Here is a 13,675-nt window from a genome sequence, read left to right on the forward strand (position 1 = left end):
AAATGAAAACGATCCCACTGCTCCAGCTCCTTGTTCCAGTTCTGTCCCGCTCAAGCGGAGCCCTAATTCCCACAGAAAACCAGAAAGAGATTAGTTTTAAACCACTGAATTTTGGATATTTGCAAGAGCTAATTGGAATATAATGTGTCTGGGTGAAATGTAATATAAGTAGACTTTACTTTAGATCAAAAATTCACTTTCAACTCCCCTGAGCCAGTAACAATTAGCACGTCAATACTGAAGAACAAGAATGTATATCTATCAAACTCTCCTTCTCCTGGAATCTGCAGATATTTTTAACATGACTTATTTGTTTTTAGGGTACTTGGCAGATTGCTGCTTATTGACTTACATTCATTCATGAGTCACTTTCAGCATAGCACTTTCCTCACAACAACATATCACTGCTTATAATTACCCTTAAATAGGAACTAAATTGATAAAAACCATAAAATGAAGACTTGAGCGATTGCTTGTTCCTTTATTTGTCATAAACAATACAGCAAACACTGGAGAAAGAATTGTATAATGTTTGGAGATGAAGCTTAACACTCAAGATTCTGCGTGCTCTCACCAGGCGTACCTCAGATACTGCAGCTTCAGCTCCAAACAGCTGCAATAAAGCGAGTGACGCAATAAAGCAAGTCACACGGATTTTTTTGGGGGGGTTTCCAGTACACATACAAGTTATGTTTACAATACACTGTAGCTTGTTACATGTGCAACCACATTACAAAACACTTGAAAGATTTTTGAAGATGACCAAAATGGGAGAGAGAGAGATGTAAGGACATGCTGATGAAGAAACGGCGCAGCTAGGCTTGTTCAGCGCAGGGTCGTCGCAGACTTCCCGTCTGTAAGGAACAGCGTGTGTATCCATGAAGCACAATACACCAGGGATGCCTGTATGCTGATTCTACGGCTTACCATGGATCTCAGGACCGTTTGAAACAAGTAGCTTTGCCTTTACCTTTTAAAACAGTTTCATAACTGCATACAATCATGGTATAATACCATCATTCAAACAGTTCCCCAAGGTGAGTACACCTACAAAACATAACATTTAAGTCTGTTTTTCTTTAAAACCGCAAACCCCTGGTTATCGATGTTTCTGAGGCCTGCTGCCGACTTCCAAGCATGCAGCTAGTCCTCACCACCCAGAGGAAGCTGGAGAATGAAATGCCTTCAGCAGGTCCAATGTCGTCATTTTCACTCATCCCACGTATCTCCGTATTTGTTTACTTTAACTAGGAAAAAAGCACAAACAATTGAGGGTCTCGCATGATACATGAAGGAGTGGGGGAGGGGGAGTACTAGACTGAGATTGCACAGCTGATTTTAAAGGTGATTGAACTACGAAGAGTGGGGGGAGGTGCTCTAAAATCGATGCGGTGATGATTGCACAATTCTCCTTCATATGATAGACTGAACTACTGAATTGTATGATATGTAAACTACATGCCAATAAAACTGCTTTTAAAAAAAGTTTGTAACTTTAAGGAAGAAAAGTTGTTTCTCTCTCCAGTGACTAACAGCTTGTGAGCAGGGGACCGGCCATAAATACTAATGCCCTGTGTAAGACCTTTACATTCTTGTACGTGCAATCCAATTTTTCAGTTGAGAAAACATTAGTAACTTGCCCAAGGTACAAATCTAATAGACAAGTAGAACTGAAATCTATACAGATCACTTTCAATCCAATGTCCGGATGCTTTTCCAACAGTGTCAGATCAGCTAAACAAAGGTGCCATTCTACCACAGCACGAGGTTTCTAAACAGAAAGAAAATGCTTAATCTTGTTACCCCAAAAGACACAGTTAAGTATTCAAGTTGTAGTTAATTCAATCTTTGCTCCTGTGAGCAGTAATACAAGAGGAAAGCGCTACTTTTAATATTCCTGTGACTTTGTAGACTTTCTGGTCTGCACAGCCTTTGGCTGTGAATTACAAACGCTTCGAGACCGAACCAATCAAAGCGAGCAGCAGCAGCAGTTGCACACATGGACTAGGAGTTCACACAGTCAAAACTCCGGTCATGATTGTGCCCCTGGGCTTCCTCTCTGCCTCTTCCCTGTCCGCATGACTCCAGGATCCAGTTCTCCATACGCTGCCGGATGTGCCATGACACTACTCAGATAACGGAACGCATGCTTACGTGTTTCTTCTTAATCCTAATTTTCCATTTATTAGATATCAATAAATATAATCCATACACAAAATTTTTTTGAAATCCTCAATAACTGTCCAAGTGTGAGGACCCTTCTGATCTAAAGCACTACATTAGCCATAGTTCATGCCATCAATAAAAGCAAAAAGTGGGTGGTTAGCATTGCACCTTTGACACTTCTTATGTACTCAGAAGGAAAATGGAATTTCGAGAAAAAAACATCTACACAAGTAGGGGAAAAGCCAATGAATTAACCAGATTAAAAACAACACACTGCATTCTACATAGCAGTATTTATCTTAAAAAGAAAAAAAAGGTTTATCACCACTGACTATGGTGATTATGTATTACATAAAGTTAGCAATGTCATTTATCACAAAAACTCAAAGTAACTGTATTTATAAGATAATAGAAATGCTAATAGATTCTTTTATCTAAGTAAATACATATTCTTAAAATATAGTTTAATAATCCAAGTTTATCATGCGTCACTCAGGGTCCTAAGGGTTTTTCACACATTGACTCACGTGATTCTTTTGACTATCCTATGAGGAAGGTACTATAATCATTCTTAATTTACATGAGTTACATAAGGCAATTGTATCTCTGTATTCAGCAAATGTAATCCCACCAAGTTATCTACATATTAAAATGTATCTCACAAGGATTCATTAACACCAAAGAGAAGATTTTTTTGGTAAAGCAATATTTAATATCATGAAATACTACTCTTTAAAATATCTGTTTAGGGTAAAGCCAATGAAAGAAATTTTAATGTATATTATAAATACATTAAAATTATATTCGTTATCCTGATTATTTACCTTATATAAATTTTAAGTTTAAGAATTACCAGTGTCTCAAAAAAAACCCTAAATAACCCACAAACTTACTCCATAATTTTCACTAAAACTTCCCAACCTTACAATCTATACTATTAATTCCTATTTTTTTCCCCTATTTTCTAGTTCAAGAGGAGAACATTCTCTGACACTATTTCACAACTGATTTATTTCCGTGGAAATTACATACAAGTACCAAAAAGAGAGTCAACTTTCTTTTCATACTAAAAAACATTTCATATTCCTGTATCACAGCAACAGAAGGACTCAATCAACCACAGATGTCAAAAGCCAGCAAGTGCCAAAGGGGCAGACTTCCTCTTCTATCGCTACACAACCAAATGCGCTCCTGAGCGTTCAGTGCACGCACTGGGCTCAGCAGGCACATACTGGATGATAGAAATGGGGGAGGGGTTCTCTACCCTCATGGAGCTTACAGTCTAAATCTCCAAGTCAATAAACGGAACAATGCTACCAATATAATCCTCTACATATTGCTGCGTAAGAGCCGCTGGGTGTATGTGATTTATGTAAAGTACTTTAAAATGAAAAACATTAAACTTATCTGTAGGTTACAATTCTATTTGAAAGGTTTTTACATCAGTACCACCACAAAGGCGCTCTCCATTATAAAAAGAATACTAAATGAAGACCACTATTAACAATTACAAGCATAAAGGATCAGAATAAAAACTGCTGTGGATCCTAAGGTCTCTGCTTTCTTTGTAGCAGATGAACGCGAAGGCACGGAGGCTCTCTTTCAATTTCTTCAGTAGTGAATAGAAAACTTTGAAACAATGATACATCTTCTAAAATTTCCCAAGACAGGAATAATTCTACACAGAAACACCTCTAAAATTTTACTGAAATTTCACATCTCCATTAGAGGAAAACATCTTTGATATAAAATTTATTTTGGGAATTGTACATCTTGTCCAAAACAACTTAGAGCCCCTATTGATTATCTACCATGTAACTTAAAATTTATAATTAATAATAAAGCAAGTAACTATTTAAAAAAAAAGTCAAAATTCCCCTTTTGGAAATTCCTTTAAAGCTAGTTTGGAAGGCACACAATTCTTGTTCAATTTGATAAACATAGAAGAAAAGCAATCCTGATTCTCTGGTGCACCGCGGTCACCAGATCTGACTTTACGCAATAGTCATGCATAACAAGGGTAAAAAAAAAAGCGAGATCCCAAGGTCACTCCTTAGAAGGGAAAAATAAGTCAAATGAATGGATTATTTCTGAGTTGTTACTGGAAAAATAACCTTACCCTACTAAATCCTACTACTGGAGCGGCATTATTTTATAACACAAGAACGAGCACCTTAAATGAAAAAAATCAGTGAATGTGAAATAACTATTCTTTAATCTTTGGAATTTTAATCACTTGAGAAATTAAATAGCACAGTAATTTAAGTTTTTATCTTATAAGTCTAAGAAGTCTAAACTACCATACCTTCTTTTTTAGGCACTCTCTCCTGCATAGGTCTTACTGAGGGGTCAGTCTTTTGTGTTAAAGTGACTTCATAGGACTCTCTGTTCTTATTCCTTAATTCCTCATATGTAATATTTTTTCTTTTAGGACTTTCTTCAATGTTGGGATCAGGTCCTAAAACAACAGTTAATAAATCGTGATAAAAGGATGTGAATAAACCCTAAACAATTAAATTTGCAGATTCCCTTGCTTAACAATTAAATTAGAATGAAGCAAAATAAAAGATCAAATCATGACCACCTTTCAAAAGGAAGTCTATTGTCCCCCAGATGACTAAAACACTAAATTCGACTTCCTCCTTAAGCCTTTTATTTCCATAGCTTATCAGCATCAAAAATGAAAAAAATATTAAGCAGAGTCAGAGAAGGATCAGCACTATATGTAACTGTACAGTTTCCACCGGTTAAACCGCAACGCTGCTCTAAGACAGATGAGAAATACGCTGGTGACAACCGAACAAAACGTGATCGAACCCAATTCCCGAGTTTAGTCTTTATTTTCAGTTAAATGTTATGATCCTAGTCTATATCTAAGCAACTCTAATTATTTTTAAAAATTACCTTTCCATTTCTACATTGAGAAAAGTTAAGTGACAAGTATAAAGCGTAGCCTTTAATTAAGGCACGCATAATTTTTTGCTTTGATTTAACACATGCAACAGTAAGGTGCAAAAAATGTTGGCTATCATATGAATGTGTGCCTACGTGCCAACATTTATTTCGAAGTCTCTAAATGACTAGAGTGTAAGCATGTATTATCAAAGAGTCAAATATTGATGCTAAGTAAGAGAAGTTATTCTTAATTTAGGTGGCAGGACCAAATATTGAACACAGTTGGAAAATGTACAAACAAGTAAAAAATGCCATGTAAACATTCTTATAGAAAGTAATCAGTGTTAACAGAATGAACCGCCTAACATACTCTTTCACACCACACCAAAATTATTGTTCCACAAAGGTTTTCAATGATATAAAATTGGATATATCCTTTTAATGTAGTATCAAAAGAAATTTTTAAAAACCTTCTTTGTAAGCAATAACCTTTTGAAATTCATTAATAGAGTTCCAGTAAATGATGACATTTTAAAGCAACACAACTAAACTTTATATAATGTTTTCAATCATAAGCTTTTCTGTAAACTGCAAAAATGTCTAAGCAAAAAAGGTCTTAGATTCCTATTCATTCAGATATTATACCACAATGGAAAATGAATTTTTTCCTATTATTAGGTTTAAACGCACATTATATTTCATTTACATTACATAATTGTTAATTTTCCCATCACAAAAAAATGTCATTTTACAACTTCTAAAACAGAGTCTGTAAGAGATATGGAGTCAGGAAACCGGGGCTCTTATACACCCCCTACCCCCACGTCCCCAACCAGAACAGGTGACCTTGGGCAAATCACTACGCTTTCTCCGAATCTGTTTTATCAATTGTGAAACATGGAAGTCTGACTAGATCATCTCTAAAGTTCCTTCCAAGTCCAGTACTTCTTATGCAACAGGAAAATACTTTGTTTTGAAAATCTGTGACAAAATGAAAATGGAAATAGAAAGAAGATTGGATGCAAGTTTTCTCCACTTATAAAAGCCAAACTGAAAGTCTATACTGTGTAAATAAAGAGTACACACTCTAAAACCACCCATTGCCACTGGGTCAACTCGAACTCACAGTAACCCCAAAGGTCAGGTTAGAACTGCCCAGAATTTGCAGGGCTGTGAAGTTTACAGACGAGACGGCCAGCTCTGAGATTCAAGCCGCTGACTGTTCCTTCATTTACTGTGAACCACTGCTCTACTTTCAGCGTGGATGGGCACACTTACTACTTCGGGTGGTTGGTTATACAGAGCTGGAAGGAAGGGAAAGTATCAAACAGCACAGAAGTTTATCTAACTGTAATAATCTGTTAGTCTCACATCACTTGTGAGGGAGTGCTTTCAACTCTGAAGAATCCTCTCGACATTCTGATGAGAGGAGAGCTAGAAGGGGAGGTTCCAAAGACAAGCATCCGGCCAGGGAGGCGTAGCTGGGGTAACGCAAAGGCAGGCCCTACTGGCCGATGTGCACAGCAGTTAAGGGGTAGCTAACTTGATTGAGAGAAGGGGGTCAGAAAGCAGAGCAGTGAACAGATGGACAGCGGGTGTGGAGGGCATAAGACACTTAAATAGGGGTCTTGCCCTAAGGCTGTGGGCGGGCTATCAAAAGGCTTTTTGTTGACTTATGTGTAAAAAAATAAATTATGCAACAGATTTCTAATACAAATGAAAAGACACAAGCCATTACAAAGAATGTGTTCATGAATGACTAGAGGTGAAATGGATTTGACCTTGAGAATCAGCTAAAAGGAGAGATGTGGTAAGAGACGAGGAGAAGAGACATGACTAACAGCTTTCTCCTAATCTGCCCTTTTCTAATTGGATGGCTTTGGTTTCCTACATCCGACAGTTGAGAGTAAGGGATTAAGAGAAGGAAATCCTCCCATCCAAAATTAACCATCTCCTTAATTATCTCTATCTCCATGGTCTCCAGAGCTTCTTCTCTCAGGGTGACAGCCTGCCCTCTTCCTTTCTCTGGAGCAGAACGACCCAATCTTCCCGCAGCGACTTCTACTTCCCAACACAGGAGCCGCTAGCACCTGAAAGGCTGCCAAGGCAGCCCAGGAACTAAAAGCTTAATCTAACTATGCAAATAGCCACACACCATTAGTGACTCCTTTCTGCCTGTGCTCACCAGAACATCTGCCTGCTCTGCAACCTTGTTTGATCTATAATCATTTCCCCCCTCTATTGCCTTAACCTACATATAAATTTAGGCTCTCCCATCTTCAACAAATACCCACACTCCTTCCTTGAACCTCACATGTGCTCGCTCCAGTTCCTGGCTTTACTGTTTTGCTTCCCAGCAAGAGTTTTAAGGCATAATCTATGGGGACTACAGTATCTCATCCCAAACCCTGGGGTTCAGATGTATTTCGCAATTTCATTTTTCGTATTTGGAGACCTATTTTAATACTTATATGCATATTACTTAATGCTCACCCAGTCAAGTTATTTAAAGCAGCAATGAGTAAGCATATATATATATATATATATATATATATACATATACACACATATATATATTTCCACAATTAAATGTAGAGGCAAGGGTTCGTGGGGGCGGGGAGGGAGGGGAAAAATAATGACTTAAGTGGAGAGCAAATGTTTTGAGAATGAAGAGGGCAACGAATGTACAAATGTGCTTTACACAACTGATGTATGTATGGATTGTGATGAGTTGTATGAGCCCCAATAAAATGATTTTTTTTTAATGTAGAGGCGGCAGAGGTGTGTGAAGACACATACAACCAAGCTAAAATAAGGCTATAAACAGATTTGTGTCACGTCAAATTTTATCCCTTTCATTTTTTATAAATCATTTTATTGTGGGCTTATACAGTTCTTAGCACAATCCATAAATACATCCATTGTGTCAAGCACATTTGTTGCCATCATCATTCTCAAAACTTTTTCTTTCTACTTGAGCCCTTGGTATCAGCTCTATTTTCCCCTCCCTCCCAAACCCTTGAAAATTTATAAATTATTATTTTTTCATGTTTTACATTGTCTGATGTCTCCTTTCACCCACTTTTCTATTGCCCCCAGGGAGGGGGGGTTATATGTAGATCATTGTGATCGGTTCCCCCTTTCTTCCCCACCTTCCCCTTCCCCTCCTAGTATGGCTACTCTCTCATTATTGGTCCAAAGGGGTTTATGTGCCCTGGATTATACAGTTTTTGAGCGGGTAGACTATTTTCTAAACTTTTTTTTAGATTTTTAAGATCGCCAGCAAGGAATTTTGGGTCTGTACTTCCTATTTAATTCCACGACCTTTCACTGTAAATCAATTTGAAGGAAAGACTGACTCTTCCTGAGACCCTACTACCCTCTAGGCATTGCAATGGATTACTTCATGCACTTTTAATAGCTCTTTAAAGGAAATATTTCCATCTTGGGGCACAAAAAACTGAGAAGATCTCAAATTAGTTACTTGTTCAAGGTCACAGAACTAGCAAATGTTAATCCTGATTCAAATCCAGACCCTAACCCCAAAGGCTACTTCTTTCACTTACACTGTGCAATCCTCAGACAGAGTGTTAGTCTCAGAGACAAGAACCAGATCTTACTCTTCCATAGCTGGCAGAATACCTGACACCTACCGGTCCTCAAGAAATGTTGAAGGAAGAAACAAACGAAATGAATGAGCAAACAAACAAACAAATATGTTGAGTTTACACTGATGTGAAACATGCAGGTGGTATCCAGAAGAAAAGTTCATCAAATAAAGTTTATACATACGTTGGACCATAAAATGCTGAAATTCATTTCAAGAGAAGTTTCTACCTTGGGCAATATGATCAGTAATACCAGTGGGAGTAGATTCATTCATGGAAGCACTGAATGGAATTGGTTCATAACGAGGAAGTGCTTCTCCTTCTATGTTGTCTGATGCTGGGGATGTTGCAAAAGATGGATGACCACTGGCATTTGAATCATATTTTGGCTTTTGAGAATAGTAACTGAAAAAGACATAAGAAATAAGAAAAGTTACAGTATAAAAAAACACCTTATATTTAAAAGTTACAGTATAAAAATAAGTTTCTTGATTTCCAAAACAATGTGTGTTTTTTTAGTTTATTGAAAGATCATTTTATTGGGGGCTCTTACAGCTCTTATTACTATCCATACATCAATTTTATCAAGCATATTTGTACATATGTTGCCATAATTTAACAATCATGGTTTTTAACACAATTATTTATACACAATAGTCTGTCCTTTTTTGCCCACCAACATTGCGAATCTTCCAAGCTCTGTGAAACACTGCAGTGAAGTAAAATTATTTATGATTCTTCTATCCATATGCGTTGTATCTCCCACCAAGTCAATGACTGGGGAGGAACATGCAGTTAAGGTGAAGAAGGCTCTAAATTCAGGGACTGGTCACATTTCCCCAGTGCACAGGATATAAAGTGAACCATCTCAGAAGCAGGAACAAAGAATTCTACAACCATCAAGAAAAAAGACCAGCAGAGAACTCTGACCTGACTGGGAGTGGCAGCTGGAACAGAGGCACCATACACTACAGCACCAAGACCAGAAGTTTAAACAGCCCAGGCCACAGAACAGATAAAGCTGAGAGTCTTGGTGCAGGAGACCAGCTTAGAGAAGGATGTCCTTTAGGCATTGAGCTGTGCTAAAGGAACTGTGTTTACATCTGCCCAACACAGGGCAGAGGCCAAAGAGCTGCATGATTAAGAGGATGAGGAAGAGAAAGGGATGTGCTTTGTCTGTATGACTGAGGAGAGGTACTGAAGACCCAAAAACTGTATCCTTATGTTTTCGCATCCTTACTTGTAGTAAGCTGGTAAGTTCCCTAGTGAACTCCGTAACTGCTGAGAACTGTTCGATATGGCCACAATAGATAACTGATTCCGGCACAGAAAGATACTGCTATGCGAGGGATATTTAGTGTCAGAATAGGGTAAATAGGAATCTTCCTTAGAGAGATGTGGAGTTAAAGTCTCCTTCCCCCTTCTGTAGGCAGGGGACAGACATGACTTCCACAGTTCTTTACTCACCGTACAAATTGTTATTGTTGTAAGGTGGCATCAAGTTCGTTTTAACTGTGTCACCACGAAGCAACAGAACAAAACACGACCTGCTTCTGTGTTATCCACAATGGTTACGTCTGAGGCCACTGGAGCAGCCACATGTCAATCTCTCTCACTGAGGCCCTTCCTCGCGGATGCTGACACTCCAAAGTAGGATGCCCTTTTCTACTAGGGACGGGTGCCTCCTGATACCATGTTCAAAGGATGTGAGACAAGTCTTGCCAGTTTGACTTCTCAGGAACATTCTGGTTGCACTTCTCCCAAGACAAATCGGCCACCTATTCTGGCATTCCACTGAACTTTCAGAATTCTCTCCCAACTCTGTACTTCAAATGCATCAACTCTTCTTCAGTCTTCCTTATTCAATGTGCAACTGTCACATGCACATGAGGTGGCTGAAAATACTGCAGCTTCGGTCAGGTGCACTGAGCAAATGGTGCGGAGGCCACATCCAACCTCCGGCTACACAAGATGGCAGAATCTAGCTCCACACAAACCCAAAACAAATGCCACAAGGCAGAGGTCAGACAGGTCACCACTTTCCATCCTTCCTTTACGTATTCTGAGTCTAACCATTTCTCTCCCAACACAATTACTTCTCTAGCTGATAAATTTGTTGTAATGACTAAACAGAATTCATAGACAACACTCACAATTACGGGGTTTTATTAGGAAAGGTAACAGAAAAATACCACCATCCAGGATACAGCCATTGGTCCACAACAGCCTCTTTCCTCCATCATTGAAATCTGATTTCAGACTCTTAGTCATTCAGTTTCTTGGACTCTCTGCCTCCGTGCGCCACGGGGCCTGCCTACTGCTCTACCTCAGCCTCCACACTGCTCCTCTGCTGTCTCATGGTCCCCTCACCTCTTCTCAGAGGGGCATGGCTTGTGCTGCCTCCACCACTTCAGGCAGGGATGTCCAATGTGTTTCGCTGGTGGCTCGCTTTCCTTCAAAGTCAAGGGGATCTTCGGAGATCTTCACTACCCCTCTATCAGCGTTTAACACACACTATTTGTACAACCCCATCTAATCATCTGGAGGGAGTTATAACAGAGACCCGCATAGAAGAGCCACATGCACCTTAGACCTTAACAGAGACATCTTTATTCTTCAACACTTTAAACAAGTCTTGGGTACCAGATATGCCTGATGCAGTATGTCCTTTGATTTCTTGGCTGCCGCTACCATAAGCATAGATTATGGATCCTAGCAAACTAAAATCCGTAACAACATCAATCTTTTCTCCTCGTATCATGCTGTTATTTATTGGTGAGGATTTTTGGGTAGTTTTTTAATCCACACTAAAGATTAGCTTTTGATCTTCAATAGTGCTCCGAGCCTCCTCATATTCAGCAAGCAAAGGTGTCGTCTGCACACAGCAAGCTGCTAATAGGCTTCTTCCCACCCTGAGGCCACCTTCCGCTTGGGATCGCGCAGCTTCTCCTATTATCTGCCCAGTTGAGACGGAGCAACTACAGTGAAAGGCTATAACCGACATGCTTCCTGATGGTGAACCAGGCTGTACCGGATTCTGTGAAAATGACTGCCTGAGACCACGCCGAGTCTCCACTTAAGCGCAAGGAAGTGTTCCGGAACTCCTCCTCCTCGATGCCACTCATCATCTGCGATGGTCTCCAGTTGAGTGCTTTGCAGGGTCAGTAATACACCTTTCAGGTAGTCTCTGCTTTCGGTTAAGATCCATCAAGTTTGAGTTTCTGGTGGCTCCCAGTTAATGTATGATTAAAACGGTTTTTGAAAAATCTCAACAAAATTTTCCTTTCATGTGACATTTTATTGCTCTGTAATTTTCAGATTCTCTCGATCACCCTCCTTTGAAATGGCACAAATAAGGGTGTCTTCTAGCCAGGTAACTGTCATCCAAATGTTTAGACCAATGAGTGTTTCCAGTGCTTTGTCAGATTGTTTAAAGATTCCAATAGGTATCTGTCAATTCCTGGATCCTTGTTTTCGGTTAACCCCTTCAGTGCAGCTTGGACTCCTTCCGTCAGCATCTCTAGTCCTCAATCATGTGCTACCTACTGAAGTGGTTACGCAGTAATTGATTCTTCTTGGCTCAGTGATGCTGTGTAGTCCCTTCAGCTTCTCTTCATGAGGTTAACACTTCTATTCACTACGACTTGTTAACATTTTTAACCTTGAAAACCTTAAACACTTTTTTAAAAATTCACAATAGAAAATGTGAAATAAGGAAGAGGAGGGACATATGTACAGCATATCTCACTGTGTTTGATATAGAAGGCATAGGGCCTTCAAAAAGTTGTAGAAAAGACATCAAAAGATAACAATTTTTCCATGCGGCTTCCTCATGCAACTTCTTTCAGTGTTTTTATTGGAACGTTCTTTTAAGAAATTGCAGGGCCCTGGTGGCATAGTGGTTGTCTGTCGGGCTGGTAACTGCAAGCTCAGCAGTTTGAAACCACCAGTGGCTCCAGGGGAGAATGACAAAGCTTTCTACTCCCCGAAAGACTGTCAGTCTCAGAAACCTTCAGGGCAGTTCTACCCTGTCCTGACCCCACGGCAGGGAGTGAGAGGCTTTACATGCCACCCCTCAGATTTGTTATGCATATATAAGTTTTAAAAAAGGGACATTGATAGAACCGTATTACTCTGCCTACTTTAGTTTATTAGAAACGTTTCACTACTGTTGCTTCAGACTTCATAGTTATATTTTAAATTTCACAATGTCATGTTATTTTACTGAACTATTATTTCCCATCACTGAATATAAAGTTGATTCCAGTTCCTCTATTAAGATAAAAATGTAGGTATCTTTGTACCTATATTTTTATTTTGCATTTTGACTAGATTGCAGAAATTAAAAACAAAAAAGAAACAAAACTCAATGATGTTAACCCTCACCATACAACAGAATTTTAAAATAATGAAATTTCCTCACAAATTTTGGAAGCACCCATACATGTTGGAAACACTATGCAGTTCTATGATGCTCACCTTACCGACACGATTGCGGAAGACAAAGCAGGTGCATAAGCAAAAGTGAAGAAAGCTGATGGTGCCTGGTTATTAGAACATGTAGCACCTGGGGTCTTAAAGACGTGAAGATAAGCAAGCAGCCATCTAGCTGAGAAGCAACAAAGCCACAGAGAAGAACACACCAGCCTGTGTGATCATTGCGTGTCTATGGGATCAGGTATCAAACATTGAAAAAAATCACATCGATATGAATGAGGGGAGTGCGGAGTGCAGACCAAAGCCCATCTGTAGGCAACTAACTGGGCATCCCCTTACTGAAGGGTCTCGGGAGCAGACGAGCCAATCAGGGTGCGATGTAGCGACGATGAAACATGCAACTTTCCTCTAGCTCTTTAATGCTTCCCGCCGCCGCCGCCACCCCCCCCCCCCCACTATCATGATCCCAATTCTACCTTTCAAATCCGGCTAGACCAGAGCTGGTACACAGGTACACATAAGATCTGGAAACACAGGGAATCCAGGACAGATAAACTACTCTGGATCAA

At 39.4% G+C, this 13,675-nt stretch overlaps 1 protein-coding gene across 3 annotated transcripts in view; it reads right to left on the minus strand.

The window, feature by feature from the left end:
• Positions 1 to 461: 461 nt before the first annotated feature.
• Positions 462 to 13,675, minus strand: part of OCIAD1 (OCIA domain containing 1) — a 29,050-nt gene continuing 15,836 nt past the window's right edge. For 2 of the 3 annotated variants that reach the window (XM_075544361.1, XM_075544360.1), the window contains exons 7-9: positions 8,899 to 9,074; positions 4,472 to 4,624; positions 462 to 1,247 (exon numbers count right to left, since the gene is read on the minus strand). In XM_075544361.1, coding sequence (XP_075400476.1) covers positions 1,210 to 1,247; positions 4,472 to 4,624; positions 8,899 to 9,074 — 367 coding nt within the window. In that variant the 3' untranslated portion in view covers positions 462 to 1,209. The remainder of the gene's footprint in view (positions 1,248 to 4,471; positions 4,625 to 8,898; positions 9,075 to 13,675) is intronic. The other variant, XM_075544362.1, reaches the window with a different exon arrangement.

This window comes from Tenrec ecaudatus, chromosome 3 (assembly GCF_050624435.1).
Source record: "Tenrec ecaudatus isolate mTenEca1 chromosome 3, mTenEca1.hap1, whole genome shotgun sequence".
Taxonomy (NCBI): Eukaryota; Metazoa; Chordata; class Mammalia; order Afrosoricida; family Tenrecidae; genus Tenrec; species Tenrec ecaudatus.